We start from the raw sequence: 20,288 nt of genomic DNA, 5'->3' as shown, positions 1-20,288 counted from the left end.
TTTTTTTTTTTTTTTTTTTTTTTTTTTGAGACAGTCTTGCCCTGTTGCCCAGGCTAAAGTTCAGGGTTACAATCTTGGCTCACTGCAACAACTTCTTCCTGGGGTCAAGTGATTCTTTTGCCTCAGCCTCCCAAATAGCTGGGCTCACAGGTGGGTACCACCTAATATTTTATATTTTTAGTAGAGACAGGGTTTCACTATATTGGCCAGGCTTGTCTTGAACTCCTGGCCTCAAGCGATCTCCTGCCTCAGCCTCCCAAACTGCTGCGATTACAGGTGTGAGCTACGGCATCCAGTCCACAAATTGTTGCCATTTTGGCAACTCTGTCTCCTTGCCTGGGTGAGACCTGCTCCTCTGTCCTTGTGCTGCAGCCTGGGTACTCTCTTTAAGCTGTAGGCTGAGGCAGTTGTTGGGTGACATCATTGCTTTCTCTCCTGTCTCGTGCTGCCCATTGTTCAAATAGGAAAACTTGTTTCATGTATTTTGTCCAGTTTGCTAGTTTCTTTTTTTCTTTTTTTTTTTTTTGAGATGGAGTTTCGCTCTTGTTACCTAGGCTGGAGTGCAATGGCGCGATCTCGGCTCACCGCAACCTCCGCCTCCTGGGTTCAGGCAATTCTCCTGCCTCAGCCTCCTGAGTAGCTGGGATTACAGGCACGCGCCACCATGCCCAGCCAATTTTTTGTATTTTTAGTAGAGACGGGGTTTCACCATGTTGACCAGGATGGTCTCAATCTCTTGACCTCGTGATCCACCCGCCTCGGCCTCCCAAAGTGCTGGGATTACAGGTGTGAGCCACCGCGCCCGGCCAGTTTGCTAGTTTCTTAAGGGGGAAGGGTATATTTGCTTTCTGTTACTCTATCCTGGTGGAAAGCAGAAATCCACATTTATTAATTAATTTTGTTTCTACACAATCTTGTCATCTACAAATAAGGAGTGTTTGATTTCTTCTTTTACCATTCCTATACGTTTCCCCTGCTTATTCCATCAGTAAAGGCCTCTAGTATGTTGGTAAACCGTAGCTATAGCAGACGTCTTTGTCTTGTTCTTGATCATGGAAGGTTTTTGTATTTCATCAAGTATGATTTTTGGTGCTTTTTTTTTTTTTTTTTTTTGAGACGGAGTCTCGCTCTGTTGGCCAGGCTGGAGTGAAGTGACACGATCTCTACTCACTGCAACCTCCGCCTCCTGGGTTCAAGCATTTCTCCTGCCTCAGCCTCCTGAGTAGCTGGGATTACAGGTGCCCACCACCACACCCAGCTTATTTTTATATTTTTGGTAGAGAGGGAGTTTCACCATGTTGGCCAGGCTGGTCTCGAACTCCTGGTCTCAAGTGATCTGCTCACCTTGGCCTCCCAAAGTGCTGGGATTACAGGCGTGAGCCACCATGCTTTGCTGCCTTTTTATTGTAGTAAATTATTTATAACATAAGTCATTTTAACCATTTAAAAATGTACAGTTCAGGCCGGGAGCCGTGGCTCACACCTGTAATCCCAACACTTTGGGAGTCCAAGCAGGCAGATCACCAGGTCAAGAGATGGAGACTATCCTGGCCAACATGGTGAAACCCCTGTCTCTACTAAAAATACAAAAATTAGCTGGGCGTGGTGGCACAAGCCTGTAATCCCAGCTACTGGAGAAGCTGAGGCAGGAGAACCACTCGAAGCCAGGAGGTGGAGGTTGCAGTGAGCCAAGATTGCACCACTGCACTCCAGCCTGGCGACAGAGCGAGACTTCATCTCAAAATAAAATAAAATAAAACGTCCAGTTCAGTGGAATTACATACATTTACATTGTTGTGCAACCACCACCACTTCCATCTCCAGAACTTTTTCATCATTTCAAACAGAAACTCTGGACCCATTCAACAAAAACTCTTTATTAAAGCAGAACTGAAGGAAATAGAGATACACACACACACACACACACTAACACACACACACCCCTCTCTTTATTACCCCTCTTCCCAGCCCCTGACAACCACTAATTTGCTTTCTATCTATATGAATTTGACTATGCTAGGTACCTCTTATAAGTGGAATCGTAGAATAATTGTCCTTTTGTATTTGGGTTTTTTTTTGCTTAGCCTAATGTTCTCAGGGTTCATCCATGTTATAGCATGTATCAGTACTTTATTCCTTTTTATAACTGAATAAAATTCCATTGTATGGATATACCACATTTTATTTATCCATTCCTCTGTTGATGGACGCTTGGGTTCTTTTGCCTTTTGCTATTATGAATCGAACTGCTGTGAACATTTGCGTACACCTTTCGGTTTGAAGATTTGTTTTTAGTTATTTCGGGTGCATGCCTAGGAACTCATTTGTTTTTAAAATTTGCTTGTTGGCCAGGCACAGTGGCTCACATCTATAATCTCAGCACTTTGGGAGGCTGAGGTGGATGGATCAGTTGAGCCCAGGAGTTAGAGACCAGGCTTGGCAAAATAGTAAAAACCACATCTCTAGCAAAAATCCAAATACTAGCCAGTCGCATAACCTGGTCTCAAAATAAATACATTTAAAACTTGCTTGTTTTTAGAGCTGAGTGTGGTGGCACACACCTGTAGTACCAGCTGCTCAGGAGGCTTAGGTGGGAATATTGCTCATGGCCAGGAGTGTGAGGCTACGGTAAGCTTGTGAATAGCCACTGCATTCCAGCCTGGGCAACAGAGCAAGACCCCATCTCTTTTATCTTTATTTTATTTATTTTGTGTTTTTAGAGATAAGACCTTGCTCTGTTGTCCAGGCTGGAGTGCTTTGCTATGATCATAGCTCACTGCAGCCTTGAACTCCTGGCTCAAACAGTCCTCCTGCCTCAGCCTCCCAAAGTGCTAAGATTACAGACATGCGCTGCAGTGCCTGGCCTTTTTTTGTTCATTATTTATGTTTCTTTTTTTTGAGACAGAGTCTCGCTCTGTCGCCCAGACTAGAGTTCAGTGGCAGTGTCCATGTGTCCACTCACTGTGACTTCTGCCTCCTGGGTTCAAGCGATTCTCCTACCTCAGCCTCCTGAGTAGCTGGGATTACAGGCGCCCGCCACCACACCCGGCTAATTTTTGTATTTTTAGTAGAGACAGGATTTCACTATGTTGACCAGACTGATCTTGAACTCTTGAACTCGTGATCCACCTGCCTCGGACTCCCAAAGTGCTGGGATTACAGGTGTGAGCCACCACACCCCGCTTATTACTTATATTTAGTTTTTTCATTAAAATTTTTTTCCCTCGTGTTTTTATCTTTACAGTTACATGCCTTTGCTGGCCATGGTGGCTCACGCCTGTAATCTCAACACTTTTTTGAGAGGATAAAGTGGGGGGATGACTTGAAGCAAGGAATTCCAGATCAGCCTGGGCAACAAAGTGAGAACCTGTCTCTAAAAAATTTTTTAAAATTATTTGTGTACAGTGGCATGTACCTATAGTCCCAGCTACTTGGGAGGCTGAAGTGAGAGGATCATTTGAGCCCAGGAGTTAAAGGTTACAGTGAATCATGATCACAACACTGCTTTCCAGCCAGGGCGACAGAGTGAGATCCTGTGTCTTTTTTTTTTTTTTCGATATGGAGTTTGCTCTTGTCGCCCAGGCCGGAGGACAGTGGCACGATCTTGGCTCACTGCAACCTCTGCCTCCCAGGTTCAAGCAATTCTCCTGCCTTAACCTCCCAAGTAGCTGGGATTACAGGCACACATCACCATGACCCACTAATTTTTGTATTTTTAGTAGAGACTGAGTTTTACCATGTTGGCCAGGCTGGTCTTGAACTCCTGACCTCAAGTGATCCTCCTGACTTGGCCTCCCAAAGTGCTGGTATTACAGGCATGAGCCACTGCACCTAGCCCACACTTTTTTTTTTTTTTAAAGCAGTATTATTTGTTAGAGACGCTTTTTTTCTTTTTTTTTTAAAGACACAGAATCCAGGAGGCAGAGGTTGTAGTGACCTGAGATTGTGCCACTGCACTCCAGCCTGGGCAACAGAGCAAGCCTCTGTCTCATTAAAAAATAAAAAAACTGTGGTAGAAAACACATAGCAACACTTACTATCTTAACCATTTTCAAGTGTACAGTTTAATAATGTTAACTATATTCACATTGTTGTGCAACAGATCTCTAGAAGAAAAACAGAACTTTTTTCTTATAAAACTGATACTCTATACCCACTGAACAACAAGCCTCCACTTCTCCCTTCCCTTTGCCCCTGGCAACCACAGTACTACTTTCTGTTTCTGTGAGTTTGACGACTTTAGATATCTCATATAAGTGGAATCATACAGTATTTGTCTTTTTGTGATGGGCTTATTTCACTTAATGCAGTGTTTTAAGATTCATCCATGTTGTAGCATGTGACAGAATTTCCTATTTTAAGACTGAATAATATTTCATCATTTGTGTGTATCACCTTTTGCTTACTTCCGTTTATTCATTGACGAATACTTGGGTTGATTTCATCTTCTGGCTATTGTGAATAGTGCTGCAGTGAATATGGGTGTGCAATATGCCTTAGAGACCCTGATTCCAGTTCCTTGGGGCGTATGCCAAGAAGTAGGATTGCTTCATCAAATGGTAATTCTGTTGTTCTTTTTTTTTTTTTTTTTTTTTTGAGACAGAGTTTCGCTCTTGTTACCCAGGCTGGAGTGCAATGGCGCGATCTCGGCTCACCGCAACCTCCGCCTCCTGGGTTCAGGCAATTCTCCTGCCTCAGCCTCCTGAGTAGCTGGGATTACAGGCACGCACCACCATGCCCAGCTAATTTTTTGTAGTTTTAGTAGAGACGGGGTTTCACTGTGTTGACCAGGATGGTCTCGATCTCTTGACCTCGTGATCCACCCACCTCGGCCTCCCAAAGTGCTAGGATTACAGGCGTGAGCCACCGCGCCCAGCCTCTGTTCATTTTTTGAAGAACCTCCATACTGTTTTTTGTACTGGCTGTACCATCTCATGTTCCCATCAGCAGTGTAAAAATGTTCCAACTTCTCCACTTCCTCACCAATACTTCTTTTCTTTTTTTTATGGAGTCTCGCTTTGTCATCCAGGCTGGAATGCAGTGGCACAGTCTCGGCTCACTACAATCTCTGCCTCCCGAGTTCAAGTGATTCTCTTGACTCACCCTCCCAAGTAGCTGGGATTACAGGTGCCTGCCACCATGCCTGGCTAATTTTTGTATTTTTAGTAGAGAGGGGTTTCACCGTGTTGGCCAGGCTGGCCTCGAACTCCTGACCTCAGGTGATTCACCCACCTTGCCCTGCCTCCCAAAGTGCTGGGATTACAGGTGTGAGCAACCGTGCCCGGCCTTTTCTGTTTTTTTGATAATGGCCATCCTAAGGGGTGAGGTGATAGCAGTGTAGTTTCATTAGCAATGTTAAGTATCTTTACCTTGTTGGCCATTTGTATATTTTCTTTGAAGGAATGTCTGTTCAAGTCCTTTGCCTTTTCTTTTTTGAAACAGGGTCTCACTTGGTCACCCAGGCTGCAGTGCAGTGATGTGATCCTAGCTCACTGCAGCCTCGAACTTCTGGGCTCCACCAATCCTGCTGCCTTAGCCTCCCGAGTAACTGGGACTACAGGTGCTTGCCACCATACCCTGCTAACTTTGTTTTGTTTGTTTGTTTGTTTTTTTGCTGTCTCCTACATAAAGGACCTAGTAACTTAAAAAAATTTTTTTTTTTTGTAGAGACTGAGTCTTGCTATGTCTCCCAGGCTGGTCTTGAACTCCTGTTTGCCTATTTTTCAGTTGGGTTATTTGTTGTTGTTTTGTAGGAGTTCTTTATATATTCTGGATATTAACTTTTTTTTTTTTTTTGAGACAGAGTTTTACTCTTGTTGCCTAGGCCAGAGTGCACTGGTGCAATCTCTGCTCACTGCAACCTCTGCCTCCTGGGTTCAAGCAATTTTCCTGCCTGCCTCAGCCTCCCAAGAAGCTGGGATTACAGGAACCTGCTACCATGCTCAGCTAGCCTGATTAACTTTTAATAGTTAAACCAACCTTGCATTCTTGGAATAAGTTCATCCTGGTTTTGGTGTATTTATCATTTTTAAATATTACTGGATCGATTGGCTAATATTTTAAGATTTTTGCATCTGTGTTCATGTATAAAATTGGCCAAATCCTTGTCAAATTTGTGTATCAAGATTATGCTGATTTCTGAGAATTGCTTGAGCCCAAAAGGCAGAGGTTGTAGTGAGCCGAGATTGCACCACTGCACACCAGCTGAGTGACAGAGTAAGACTCTTGTCTCAAAAAAAAAAAATAAATAAATAAGATTATGCTGACCTCATTAGCTTGGGAATTATTCCTTCTTTTTCTAGTCTGTGGAGAGAGAGACTTTAAGATCACTATCTGGCTGGGCTCACGCCTGTAATCTCAGAACTTTGGGAGGCCAAAGTGGGTAGATCATCTGAGGTCAGAAGTTCGAGACCAGCCTGGCCAACATGGGAAAACCCTGTCTCTACTAAAAATACACAAAAATTAGCTGAGCCTGGTGGCAGGTGCCTGTAATCCCAGCTACTTGGGAGGCTGAAGCAGGAAAATTGCTTGAACCTCGAAGGCAGAGTTTGCAGTGAGCCAAGATTATGCTACTGCACTCCAGCCTGGGCAAGAGCATGGGACGCCATCTAAAAAAAAAAAAAAAAAAAAAGATCAATATCTCTTCCTTAGCCAGGGGCAGTTGCTCATGACTAATCTCAGCACTTTGGTAGGCTGAGGCAGATGGATCATTTGAGGTCGGGAGTTCAAGACCAACCTGGCCAACATGCTGAAACTCCTTCTCCACTAAAAATACAAAACTTAGCTGAGCGTGGTGGTGTGAGCCTATAATCCCAAGTACTCAGGAGGCTGAGGCTGGAGAATCACTTGAACCTGGGAGGCGGAGGTAGCAGCAAGCCGAGATCTATCTTCTTCTTTCTTCATCTTCTTCCCTTCCTGAACAGTTCAAACCAAAAGTCATTAGGTAGGATCAAGCAAGATAGATGTTTACATAGTGGGGAGGCTACAGTGCTGGAAGTGCCAGATGCTGGGGCCCCTGAAGCTGAGGTGCATGTCAGTCCAGGTGACAGGTGGCAGCTCAGTACATAGGGACTGGGCCCAAGCAAGATCAGAAGGGCATCCATGCAGGCAGGAGTGAGGAGTAGAGGAGGCCTGGCATGGAATAGTGAATTCTGAAGCAGGAGTGAGGAGCCTGAACCTCAAGGAGGCCTAGAGTGGGGTGCTGGAGCCAAGTGGGCTGAACAGGGCTTTTGCATGGAGAGGGGAGGCCTGATGTGGGCAAGGAAGTTATGTCTGCATGGTTGAAGGAGTGAAGAGAGGGGAGAGGGTCATTGTGCCCTAGGGAGGGTGACAGAGTTCAAGCAGCCTAAGGAAGACTTGCATTTGGGGAGCGTGTGGCAAGTATGGAAGATTGGTCACATACAAGAAGATTACTGAAATATGTAAGTATATTGAGTATAATGGGAACCAGATTTTTCACTGTCAAAGAAGGGAATTATAAATATGGAAAGAGAGAAATTCGAATTAACTCTGTGGTGTTAAACTTGAAGACATTAATATGAATTTATGGTGTTTTTTGTTTGTTTGTTTGTTTATTTGTGAGACAGAGTCTTGCTCTATTGCCCAGGCTGTAGTGCAGTGGCACAATCTCACATCACAGCATCCTCTGCTGCCCGTGTTCAAGTGATTCCCCTACCTCAGCCTTCTGAGTAGCTGGGAGTACAGGCGCACGCCACCACGCCCAGCTAATTTTTTTGTGTTTTAGTAGAGACGGGGTTTCACTGTGTTGGCCAGGATGATCTTGATTTCCTGACCTCGTGATCCACCCACCTTGGCCTCCCAAAGTGCTGGAATTAAAGGCATGAGCCACCGAGCCCAGCCGAATTTATGGTTTTCAGTATACAGAGTAAAGATATTTGTGAAGCAATCTGATTGCAGGTTCTTTTTAAATTTTTATTACTCACTTTAATCTTTTATAAGTATCTCACCCCATGCTTAATTTGATGGCTTTTTTTTTTAAATAGAGACAAGGTCTTGCTCTGCTGCCCAGGCTGGAATGCAGTGTCGGGATCATAGCTCACTGCAGCCTTGAACTCCTGGGCTCAACTGATCATCTGGCCTCAGCCTCTTGAACAGCTGTGAGCACAGGTGTGCACTGTCATATCTAGCTAACTTTTAATAATTTTTTGTAAAGGCTGGACACAGTGGCTTATGCCTATAATCCCAGCACTTTGGGAGGCCAAGATGGAAGAATTGCTTGAACCCAGGAATTCGAGACCAGCCTGAGTAACATAGTGAGTCCCTGTCTCTCCAAAAAAAAAAAAAAATTAGTGACACATACCTATAGCCATAGCGACTTGGGAGGATGAGGCAGGAGGATCGCTTGAGCCCAGGAGGTTGGGCTTCACTGAGCCGTGATTGCACCACTGCATCAAGGTTTCGAACTCCTGGCCTCAAGTGATTCTCCTGTCCAACCTCCCAACATACTCGGATTGTAGGTGTGAGCCAGTGTGCCCAGCCAATGGCTATTGTCTTTGCAGGTCATTATCGAGTTCTTGAAAAGCTTTCAACATGACTTTTATGGAAGTAACAATAGCCTTTGTTTTTGCATGTGCTTCATCAGTTTACATGCTTAATAAATTTGATATTAATTACAATGAAACGTACAACTGGAAGAAACAGGTTTGAGAACAACTACAACTAACCCTTGGTTTGGTAAGAATAGAACTCAACTGGAGGGAGCAGAAGATTGTCATATAGCCAGCAAGCGTTTGGCAAACTGTGAGCATTAGAATGACCGTGAGGTTGACTAGACACGGTGGCTCATGCCTGTAATCTCAGCACTTTGGGAGCCTGAGGCAGGCAGATCACAAGGTTAGGAGTTCCAGACCAGCCTGGCCAAGATGGTCTCTACTAAAACCCCATCTCTACTAAAAATACAAAAATTAGCTGGTTGTGGTGATGCACACCTGTAGTCCCAGCTACTCGGGAGGCTGAGGAAGAAGAATCACTTGAACCCAGGAGGCGGAAGTTACAGTGAGCCAAGGTCACGCCACTGCACTCCAGCCTGGGCAATGGAGCAAGACTCCGTGTCAAAAAATAAAAGAATGACCGTGAGGTTAGAATGTTTTATAGAGGGAAGGGAACCGCCAGTTAGTATGTTGCCATAGCTATGTGGTTGTTGCATAGACGCCCTTGTACAGGTCGGCGAGGCTGGGATAGCTGCAGCATAAGGAAGAAGTGGAGAAGGCGGAGAAAGGTGGAGAAGTGGAGAACTTTGCCTCTTGGGGATGTAAGTTTCTTAAAACAGTGCCTGACTGGGCATGGTGGCTCAGGCCTGTAATCCCAGCACTTTGGGAGGCCAATGCAGGCAGATCACTTGAGGTCAGGAGTTCAAGACCAGCCTGACCAACATGGTGAAACCTGTTTTTACTAAAAATACAAAAATTAGCTGGATGTGATGGTGCAGGCAGGTAATCCCAGCTACTTAGGAGGCGGAGGCAGGAGGATTGCTTGAACCCAGGAGGTGGAGGCTACAGTGAGCTGAGATTGTGCCACTGCACTCCAGCCTGGGCACAGACTCCATCTTAAAAACACACACATACACAAAGAAAATCCCCCCAAAAAACCAGTGCCTGATACATAGTAAGCACTTAATGAGGTTAAGCCATTGATATTATCATGTTTATTTTCATCATCATTTTCTGGGATACTTGGAAAAATAAGGGGCACAGATCTGACTCCTGCCCTCCTAACCCAACCTCTGTTCTGAGCTGAACCTCTTAAAGAGAGCACGGTGGTAATAACAAATTAGGGCACATCCATACAATGGAATACTTCAGCAATAAAGGGAGATGAGCTATCGATACAGCAACTTGGATGAATCTCAGAGGCATGATGAGTGAAATGCAACAAGATGGTCTCAAAAGTCTGCATACTGCATAATTCATTTACATGACATTCTATTTTTAATTTAATTTTTAGAGACAGGGTCTTGCTTGCTCTGTCACCCAGGCTAGAGTGCAGTGATATGATCACCACTTCCTGCAGCCTCGACTTCCCAAACTTAAAGTCGTCCTTCCTCAGCCTTCTGAGTAGCTAGAACTACAAGCACCTACCACTATGCCTAAATTTTTTTTTTTTTTGTAGAAATGGGGTATCCCTATATTGCTCAGGCTGGTCTTGAATTCACCTCAAGCAATCCCCCCGCCTCAGCTTCCTAGATGTTGGGATTACAGGCATGAGCCACTGCATGTAGTCTATAGGACATTCTATGAGGGCAAAACAATAGTAATAGAGAACAGATCAGCGGTGGCCAAGGGCTGGGGGTGAGGGGAGGGTATGATTACAATGGGATAGCACGAGGGAGTTTTAAGGGTATAACAACTGTTCTGTATCCTGATTTGGGTGGTGGTTATTTAAATCTATATATGTGTTAAAATTCAGAGAACTGTATACCCCAAATTTGCCGTATGTTAATTTTTTTAAGTAAAAGTAAAGCCTTAAGAAACGAAGGGAGGCCAGGCATGGTGGCTCACACCTGTAATCCCAGCACTTTGGGAGGTCAAGGCGAGTGGATCACCTGAGGTCAGGAGTTCAGGACCAGCCTGGCCAATGTGGTGAAACCCCATCTCTACTAAAAATACAAAAATTAGCTAGGCGTGGTGGCGTGTGCCTGTAATCCCAGCTACTTGGGAGGCTGAGGCAGGAGAATCGCTTGAACCCAGGAGGCAGAGGTTGCAGTGAGCCAAGATTGCGCCACTGCACACCAGCCTGGGCAACAGAGCAGGACTCCATCTCAAAAAAAAAGAAATGAAGGGACTAGGCGAAGTGGCTTATGCCTGTAATCCTAGCACTTTGGGAAGCTGTGGCAGGAGGATCGCTTGAGCGCAGGAGTTCAAGACCAGCCTGGGCAACACAATGAGACCCTGTGTCTACCGAAATTTTTTTTTAATTAGCGCTTACAATCCCGGCATTTAGGGAGGCCAAGGTGGACAGATCGCTTGAGCTCAAGAGTTCAAGACCAGACTGGGCAACATGACAAAACCCCATTTTAAAAAATACAAAAATTAGCTGAGCATGGTGGCACACACCTGTAGTCCCTGCTACTTGGGAGGCTGGGGTGGGAGGATCGCTTGAGCCCGGGAGGTTGAGGCGGCAATGAGCTGTGTTTGTGCCACTGCACTTCAGAGACTGCACCTAAGTGACACAGAAAGACCCTATTTCAAAGGAAAAGAAGTGAAGGGCCCCATGGCAAGCGTCCCAGTGTTCAGGTGTCTAAGCTGGCCTGGCCCCAAGCGCTGGCCGAGTGGTGCTTCTGTGGGAGCATAGCACGTGTGCCCAGGCCTGCTTCTTCACCGCCAGGCCCATCATCACTCACTGGCTTTTTCCTTCCTCGTGTTAGATTGGAGCTGGAGGGAGCATCACTGGGCTGAAGTTTAACCCTCTCAATACCAACCAGTTTTACGCCTCCTCAATGGAGGGAACAACTAGGCTGCAAGACTTTAAAGGCAACATTCTACGAGTTTTTGCCAGCTCAGACACCATCAAGTGAGTAGTTTAACTAGCAGGGGAAAGGGCTTCTAAGCTTAGGTGTAGTTTTCTGACAAGAGCATCCAGATTCCATTTCCTTAACCCAGCCTGGCACAGGGAAGAGAGGAAAGATGTCAGCCACTTTCTACCCTGCTTTCTCTTTCTCAAACTGCTCCTTGGCTGCTCTCACTTTGGTCCAGGTGGTTTGCTGCTTTGGGAAGGTGTTCTGAAGCTTCAGCTCTTCTGTAAGTCATACCTGTATTAAACTAGGCCTTGACCCTCACTAGATAAGCCAGCATGGTGTGGACCTAGAAAGCCACCTAGAGAATGGAGCAGCAGCTAAGAACTTAAGACTTAATTCCTCACACTCGCTGCGGTGTCATAACCTGACCTGTTCCTGAGTGGAAGCTTACGTGGATGGAATCTTGTCCAGAAAGTGCTCTGGACTTCCCAAGAGTAAGTGGCTGGAGAACTTACAGAATGTGGCCGGATGTGGTGGCTCATGCCTGTAATCCCAGCACTTTGGGAGGCCAAGGTGAGTGGATCACCTGAGGTCAGGAGTTCAAGACCAGCCTGGTGGTGAAACCCCGTCTCTACTAAAAATATAAAAAATTAGCCAGGCATGGTGATGGGTGCCTGTAATCCCAGCTACTTGGGAGGCTAAGGCAAGAGAATAGCCTCAACCTGGGAGGCAGAGGTTGCAGTGAGCTGAGATTGCACCATTGCACTTTAGCCTAGGCAACAAGAGCAAAACTCTGTCTCAAAAAAAAAGAAAAAAGAAATTACCGAATGCTGGTCACTTTGATTTCCAGCTAGAGCAGTGACTCTAGACTCCCCACTGAGGAATTAAGTGAGGGTGCTGGGGTGCAACTAGCATTGGATGGATCCCGGGCTGTCGGCAGGGATGAGGAGTGCATGCGCAATTCAGCAGGTGATTGGATAGACGAGGCTCCAGGCTACTCTTCCACAAGAAACCTTCTTGCTTGAAGATATTAATAGGGGATGGTAAAAGGCAGTATAGCATGGATTTGAGGGTTTGAGACAAAAACTGTGAACCAAGCTCTCCTGGCTGGATAGCAGGATCCCTGAAGCATCACCCCTAGCCAATCTCCCCTTCCAGTGGTTTGCAGGACCCGAAGAGCTCTGGGTTGTGTGTTTTTTCCCTCAGTGTTCAGAAGGGGGCAGAAGTGCCCTTCCAGCCAGTTCTGAGAACAGGGCCATGCAATCCCTGTTTGGTTTGTGGTATCCTTTGGCCCAAAGGAGGGTGGAGAGTGAAAGGAGAGAGCCAGAAAGGAGGCTTACTCAGAACCTGGGGTGTGGGGGGCACTGCCTCGGGGCTTGCTTTATGGTCTGAGCTTTGTCTGCTTCAGGGACTCTTAGGAGCTAGGGATCCTGGGCCCAGCAGTAACCAGACAGATTTCTGAGCCCCCTTACCCTATTTCCTCTGTCTGGATGGTAGAGCAATCTGAATGTTCCTCGCTGGGAATCCACACAAGACAGTTATTCATTCAACAAATATTTATTGAATGCCTGCTGTGGGCAGTCACCGGAGCGGCAACAGTGAGTAAATAGGCCTATCTCTGTCCCCAAGAATCTTACAACACAGTCTCTCCCTCCAGCATCTGGTTTTGTAGCCTGGATGTGTCTGCCAGTAGCCGAATGGTGGTCACAGGAGACAATGTGGGGAACGTGATCCTACTGAACATGGACGGCAAAGAGGTGGGTCCTCCCATGTCCTGCCTTTCCCGCCCTCACCCCTGCCTCGGTTCTGTGTCCCCACCTGAACCGAGCTCTTCTCTGCAGCTTTGGAATCTCAGAATGCACAAAAAGAAAGTGACGCATGTGGCCCTGAACCCATGCTGTGATTGGTTCCTGGCCACAGCCTCCGTAGATCAAACAGTGAAAATCTGGGACCTGCGCCAGGTTAGAGGGAAAGCCAGCTTCCTCTACTCGCTGCCGCACAGGCATCCTGTCAACGCAGGTGTGATATCCCAGAACTCATCTCTCCTGCAGACCCTACCTCTCTGACCACTGCTGGGGTTTTCCCTCAGCATGGAAGCCACTACGTCAAACCTTTACCCTGATAGCATCTGCCAAGCTGTTGTCTGGGAATTTTTATGAGTGTGGCTGCCGAGTTTCCAGAATTTTTTATTGTTCACAGCCCAGATTCACCTCTTCCCTTCCGCTCCTGTCTTGAGCGGAGTGGGAGGGAGGGTACCTCTGCAGGAGAACGCCTGCCAGGCCAGGACTGCGGGGGGCTCGTGGTTCCTTCGGCTCAGGGGCTTTTCACTTTGCCAGCTTGTTTCAGTCCAGATGGAGCCCGGCTCCTGACCACGGACCAGAAGAGCGAGATCCGAGTTTACTCCGCCTCCCAGTGGGATTGCCCCCTGGGCCTCATCCCGCACCCTCACCGTCACTTCCAGCACCTCACACCCATCAAGGTGAGTGGCGGGAAGGAGCTCACAGAAGGAAGCTGTGATCATGAGGCCAGAGCAGGTCTGCCCACAGTGGAGAAGGGCTGATGCGGTAAGCCTGCCATTCCAGGTCGCTCCTGGCCCGAGCACAGAGCATCACAGAGCCTTTGGCTCTCTCTTCCTTTTATCCCATTTCTGCAATCCCACACGGTTGAGTTTTCTTTCTCTCTGATAAGTTATTTTCCTGAGTTTTTTCAGCCCAGCTCTGATCTCACTCTGAGCATTTTCTAAGATCCTGACCCTCTGTTCTGTCTTCTCAGCTTCAGTTACCTGTGGACAGTTGACCCACAAACCCTCACCTTTTTTTTTTTTTAACGCAGGTTCTCTGTCACCTAGGTGGGATTGCAGTGGCACGATCATGGTTCATTGCAACCTTGATCTCTCAGGCTCAACAACCTCTCACCTCATTTTTTTTTTTTTTTTTTTTTTTTTGGTAGAGACAGGGTCTTCCTGTGTTGCCCAGGCTGGTCCTTTTTTTTTTTTTTTTTTTTTTTTGACAGGTTCTTGCTCTGTCACCCAGGCTGGAGTGCAGTGGCACAACCACAGCTCACTGCAGCCTCAAACTCCTGGGTTCAAGCAATCCTTCCGCCTCAGCTTTGGGAGTAGATTGGACTACAGGTGTGTGCCACCACACCCAGCAATTTAAAAAATTTTTGTAGAGACGGGGTTTTGCCGTGTTGCCTAAGCTGGTCTTGAACTCTTAGGTTCAAGCCATCCTCCCGTCTTGGCCTCCCAAAGTGCTGGGATTACAGGCATGAGCCGTCGCGCCCGGCACCTTCACCTTCTTAGTTTGTCTTAGAGGTTTCGGTGGCTTCTAATAATAAAAATAACTCTTTTATTTACCCATCTTTTCTCAGGCTCTTGTTAATAGCTTCTCTATCCTTAGTCCCCAAGACTAATAGCTTTCAGTCCTTCAATGCCTTCTTGCCTGAGCTCTGCCAGTTCTGCATTCTTTTCCAGAATTACAGATCCTCTTCAGATCTTCAGGTTTTATGCCCAGACTTCCCTGGTCAGTTCAGCATAGTGGTGGGGAGCACCAGTTACCAGCAGCCAGAGCTCCCCGGGATAGAATCCTTGAGCAAATTACTTATATTTTGGATCTGTTTCCTCATCTGCAAAAAGAGAATACTAGTCTCTAACTGGTAGGGTTGTTGTGAGGATGAGTCAGGATACTTCAAGCACTTGGCCCCATGCCCAGCACCTGGTAAGTACTGGTAAGTACTCAATAAATGATGATTGAATACTGAGTGACCCCCATGTACCTCAAACAGATCCAACCTCTTAATAAATAACGTCAAGAATCCTTCCCCAGTTGGTGTTCCTGTTAGTCCATCAGTGTTCCTGATAATCCATCTGTCTGCATGTCCTAGTTTGTATCTAGCCAGGTGTCCTAAGTCATTACAGCTTCCTGTGTGTGATTTGTGACTTATTTCCAAGCTATTGTATGTATTATTTCTTCCTGCTGTGTCTTTCCTCCTTCAAAACTTCCTTGAGAAGTTTAATTAGGAAAATCCCATCCAATTCTCTCATTCTAATAACTGCCGGATTTGTTTTTATTGGGGTGATCTGGGGAACGTGGGTTTCCTTCTCTTTTTTAGCCAGTAGCAATTTTATACTCAACTCTTATTCATGTTGATGGAGGGGGATGATGGTGGGGTTCCTCCAGAACTTAAGTCCTGTTAGGTTTTGGTCGCCAGAGGCTTTTTTAGCTTTGTTGTAGGCTTACCTCTTAGGTCGATATCTGGGTCAGGATGATGTTAAAACGTTTATCAGTTGGTATGATCTTAGGAAATGCAAAAGAGGGAGAAGGCCCAAAGGTGCCCAGGGAGGCCAGCTAGGGATTAAAAATGTACAATGGCAGAGGCACACACAACCAAAAACCATTCTTGTAGTTTTGTATAGGACTTAACTCCGTTATTAGGTTGGCTTGTTACTGGCAAAGAAGACTTTTTTGAGACAGCGTTTCACTCTTGCTGACCAGCCTGGAGGGCAGTGGCACAATCTTGGTTCACTGCAACCTCTGCCTCCCAGGTTCAAGCGATTCTCCTGCCTCAGCCTCCCAAGTAGCTGGGACTACAGGTGTGCACCACCATGCCCAGCTAATTTTTGTTTGTATTTTTAGTAGAGACAGGGTTTCACCATGTCAGCCAGGATGGTCTCGATTTCCTGACCTCATGATCTGCCCGCCTCAGCCTCCCAAAGTGCTGGGATTACAGGCATGAGCCACCGTGTCGGGCCCAAAGAATACTTTTGATGGCCCTCTTTGTTGATGTTTGTTTCTGAAATCCCCCTTGACCGTGTCCTGTGTTTACTCTCATGAGCGGCCTCCATCTCCTAGGCAGCCTGGCATCCTCGCTACAACCTCATTGTCGTCGGCCGATACCCAGATCCTAATTTCAAAAGTTGTACTCCCTATGAATTGAGGACGATCGATGTGTTCGATGGAAACTCAGGGAAGATGATGTGTCAGCTCTACGACCCAGAATCTTCTGGCATTAGTTCGGTGAGGCTTGGGCCCTCAGATAATGATGGGAGGAGGCAGGGATTCAGCCTATGTTATTGATCAGAAATGACCAGAAATTAGGCCTTTTGTGCCCTTCTCTGTCTCTGCTAATACCGTCACCCCTCATGTTGACACTCTTATCTCTGCAGCTCAATGAGTTCAATCCTATGGGGGACACGCTGGCCTCTGCAATGGGTGAGTAGGAGGAGGATGTATCTGACTTGCCGAGCCTGACCCTACTTCCCAAGGTTCAGTGCTGGCCCACCTCAGCGCTGCCCTGCCACATTCACCCCAGGGCCGTGGCCCGTGAAGAAGACGGCTGGGAGACAGTGGTCTCTTTAGCCGAGGCCCTCCAACCCTCTGGCTTTGTCTTGGTCATGCAATGCCTGGCTACTTTCCAGCTTCTAGTATTTCTTTCTTTCATTTTTTGAGATGGGAGTTTCACTCTTGTTGCCCAGGCTGGAGTGCAATGGTGTGATCTTGACTCACTGCAACCTCTACCTCTCAGGTTCAAGCAATTCTCCTGCCTCAGCCTCCTGAGTAGCTGGGATTACAGGGACCTGCCACCATGCCCGGCTAATGTTTTTTGTATTTTTAGTAGAGACGGGGTTTCACCACGTTGGCCAAGCTGGTCTTGAACTCCTGACCTCAGATTATCTGCACTCCTTGGCCTCCCAAAGTGCTGGGATTACAGGCGTGAGCCCACCGCACCCGGCCAGTTTCCTAATATTTCTTTGTGAAATCCTAGGTTCCCAGGCCAGCCCCAAGCTCTGAGAGGCTGGGAACAGATGGTGTAAGTCAGACTGGTCTCACTCCTTCTAGGTTACCACGTTCTCATTTGGAGCCAGGAGGAAGCCAGGACACGGAAATGAGAGACACTAGGTGTGGGCCAGACAAGGCCTTGGAGCCCACACATAAGGTCAAGTCCTACAAGAAGAGGTGGCAATTTGTTAAAGGGCCTAAAGTATCCACATGTAGGACTGGAGCAGGGGTGCTGGGGCCCGAGGCACTGTGGGACCGGGACGCTGTCGTGTTACTGCTCTGGACTGCCCCAGAGCTGGTGATGCAGCTGCTGCAAGGGTCCCTCTGTATCTATCCTGGAACCAAGCTTCTCTTGGAACTAAATGACTTTTCTCCTCTCGGTGTGTGGTAGCAGAGGGATCAAGCAGTGATTTGATTTGTGCTCACTTTTGATATGGCCAATAAAACCATACCTGACTGAGATTCTGCATGGATTTTCCAGAAGTGACCTGGTCAGAGAGCTTCTTGCATCTCAGAAATGAAGAAAAGGCACAGAAAAGAGCACTAGCAGTCCAAACTTTCATTCTCCAGAAGCTGCCCCAGCCCTATTCTGGACCACAGTCTAGAGCTCACAACCTGCATGTCACTCAAGTCCTTGGAGACCCCAGCCCAGCTGAGGGAGAGCAGTTTCCTGATTCCGTGTGACAAGCAACTCCCCTTCCACCACTCCCCACTCCCTCCCAAATACAGACACCCTTCCCACCTGCTCCAGTTGAAAGGGTGGCAAAGATTCCTGAAGCATTCTGTCTGAGTCCAGTGGTGGCTCCAGCCAAAGGGAAATGTGGCTGGCTGGTTGTTGGGTGATCCGGTTCCTTGGGAGCCAATGTTCGTACCCCTAGTATTAGCTGTTTTTCCCACTAAAATAAGCACTCATGAGCGGGAAGACCGTGTCCTCTGAGCCGTTTGCCAGAGACCAGACTGGAGGAGAAAGAGCAGGGCTTGATAGAAGTACACGGCGGATCCAGCACCAACTCTGCCATTCACTAATCCTAGGTCCTGAGTGAACACCGACCGCCGGTTTCCATCTCGGGTGTGTAGGGAGTGTGGGGGAGGCAAATCCTGTTTGGAGAAAGCCAGTGTCCAACATAGCACTTGGTAAACATCAGGCATGGGAATGCTGGGTGACAGGCGTGACCATGGGCCATGCTGAACCCCACTCGCTCATCTGGCTGGGGTCATCAGAGGGAGGCCCAACCCAGGGTCTCCTGTCCATGGGCTGGGGAGCAGCAACAGTCAGAAGTGAGGGCCCAGCCCACCTCCCCTAGGAGGCGGAGGGAAGGGGGCTGAGTGGTTGTCAGGCGTGGTCTTCCCCATCTGCGACGTGGCGGTAGCCTGGAGGCTGGGCCTGCATCCGGAAGAGGACAGTGAGGAGCAGCACTATGAGGAGGAAGAGGATGGAGCCACATACAGCCAAGGCCACGATCACCTCTGGGCATGGGGAGGAAAGAGAAATGTCATATCAGTGTTCCGTCATATGCCAAGTACTGTACAGGAGATACACAGGTGGCCAAGACAGAGTTGCTGCTCTCATGGAGTTTACATGCTGGGAGAGGGGATGCAATAAACAAGCAAATGGGCTGGGCACAGTGGTTCATGCCTGTAATCCCAGCACTTCGGGAGGCCAAGGCAGGCAGACCACCTGAGGTCAGGAGTTTGAGACCAGCCTGGCCTTCATGGTGAAAACCTGTTTCTACTAAAAACACAAAAGTTAGCTGGGCATGGTGGCGCATGCCTGTAGTCCCAGCTACTCAGGAGGATGAGGTAGGAGAATCACTTGAACCCGGAAGACAGAAACTGCAGTGAGCCAAGATCAAGCCACTGCACTCCGGCCTGGGCAACAGAATGAGACATTGTCTCAAAAAAAAAAAAAAAAAAAAAAAAAAAAAGATAGGAGTGACAGGTCAGTGATGAATGTGGTACAGAGAGACAAAGCAAAGTAGGTCAGCAGGGAAGGCATCACTGAGGAAGTGAGATTTTTAACAGAGACCTGGCGTCAAAGACATACAGTGATCTGAGAAGAGTGTCATGGGACAAAGGACAGGAAGGAAGGGCAAAAGGCCCAGATGTGGGGATAAGCCTGGCCTGTGCTAGGATCATCCAGGAAGTCAGTCTCAACAGAGCAGAATAAGCAAGGACCAAGTAGGAGATGGGGCAGCAGACCAGATGGAGCAGGGCCTGGAAGGCCATGGTGAAGAACTTGGATTTTCTTCCGTACGTGATGGGAAGCCATTGGAAAATGCTGAGAGAACAGCAGTGTCAACTGGTTTACGTGTTTTGAAAGTTAACTCTGCTGTGCTGAAGACTGGTAGGGACAAGAATAGAGCCAGAAAGAACTTTAGGAAGCTTTTCAGCTGGTCAGGCAAGAGCTGATGGTAGATCGGACTGAGGGAAGGCAAGAGCATGTTTTAATATTGGAAAGGCTGAGCTGATCTGGCAGTGGACTGGGTGAGGGGGATGAGAAACGCTATTCAGAATGACCCCAAGGGTCACACTTTGCCACTAGGTGACTTGTGGCATTTACTGAAACAAGCCTGGAAGAAAAGCAGCTTTGGAAGGAAAAGAATCTGGTTTTAGACACTGCAACTTAGAGATGACTTAACATGCACGTAGAACCCTCAAGTCGGCAGCTGGAGATGAATCTGTAGCTCAGAGAAGAGGTCGTGAATCTGTGAGTCAGGGCATAAGGATAGAAGTGAGCATGAAAATGGGCATAAAGTAGCAAGGCTGCATGAGATCACTTGGGAGTGTACACAGATGGGGAAAGCTCCAGGGACGAGTCCTGGGTCATCTGTTCAAACTTTAGTGAGGAAGAGACGCCTGAAAGTCAGGAGAAGCTGAGAAAGTGTTTCAGGATGGGGTGACCAGTTATATAATGCTGCTGGGAAGTGAGAGAAGCTAAGAATTGGTTACTGGTTTTGGTAAGAGGAGGTCACTGGTCACAAGACAAGTGTGGCTTCAGGGTAGTGGAAGGTGACACAAGACTGTCTAATGTGAATCTA

At 47.3% G+C, this 20,288-nt stretch overlaps 2 protein-coding genes across 6 annotated transcripts in view; one reads left to right on the top strand and one right to left on the bottom strand.

The window, feature by feature from the left end:
* DDB2 (damage specific DNA binding protein 2) overlaps nucleotides 1-17,712 on the top strand; it is a 28,062-nt gene extending 10,350 nt beyond the window's left edge. The window contains exons 4-10 of one of the 4 annotated variants that reach the window (XM_032282247.1): nucleotides 11,384-11,529; nucleotides 13,131-13,230; nucleotides 13,315-13,492; nucleotides 13,810-13,952; nucleotides 16,324-16,488; nucleotides 16,638-16,683; nucleotides 17,311-17,710. In XM_032282247.1, coding sequence (XP_032138138.1) covers nucleotides 11,384-11,529; nucleotides 13,131-13,230; nucleotides 13,315-13,492; nucleotides 13,810-13,952; nucleotides 16,324-16,488; nucleotides 16,638-16,683; nucleotides 17,311-17,360 — 828 coding nt within the window. In that variant the 3' untranslated portion in view covers nucleotides 17,361-17,710. Of the gene's footprint in view, nucleotides 1-11,383; nucleotides 11,530-13,130; nucleotides 13,231-13,314; nucleotides 13,493-13,809; nucleotides 13,953-16,323; nucleotides 16,489-16,637; nucleotides 16,684-17,310 lie in introns of all 4 variants that reach the window. The other 3 variants (XM_032282248.1, XM_032282249.1, XM_032282250.1) reach the window with 3 other exon arrangements.
* Nucleotides 17,713-17,794: 82 nt separating this feature from the next.
* Nucleotides 17,795-20,288, bottom strand: part of ACP2 (acid phosphatase 2, lysosomal) — a 10,104-nt gene continuing 7,610 nt past the window's right edge. Inside the window, exons 11-12 of one of the 2 annotated variants that reach the window (XM_032282255.1) lie at nucleotides 18,546-18,717; nucleotides 17,795-18,348 (exon numbers count right to left, since the gene is read on the bottom strand). In XM_032282255.1, coding sequence (XP_032138146.1) covers nucleotides 18,584-18,717 — 134 coding nt within the window. In that variant the 3' untranslated portion in view covers nucleotides 17,795-18,348; nucleotides 18,546-18,583. Of the gene's footprint in view, nucleotides 18,718-20,288 lie in introns of both variants that reach the window. The other variant, XM_032282254.1, reaches the window with a different exon arrangement.

This window comes from Sapajus apella, unplaced genomic scaffold (genome assembly GCF_009761245.1).
Source record: "Sapajus apella isolate SASKATOON/1434 unplaced genomic scaffold, GSC_monkey_1.0 scaffold14, whole genome shotgun sequence".
NCBI lineage: Eukaryota > Metazoa > Chordata > Mammalia > Primates > Cebidae > Sapajus > Sapajus apella.
Note: the sequence above shows the minus strand (reverse complement) of the source record. Positions and strands in the feature narration are given on the sequence as shown.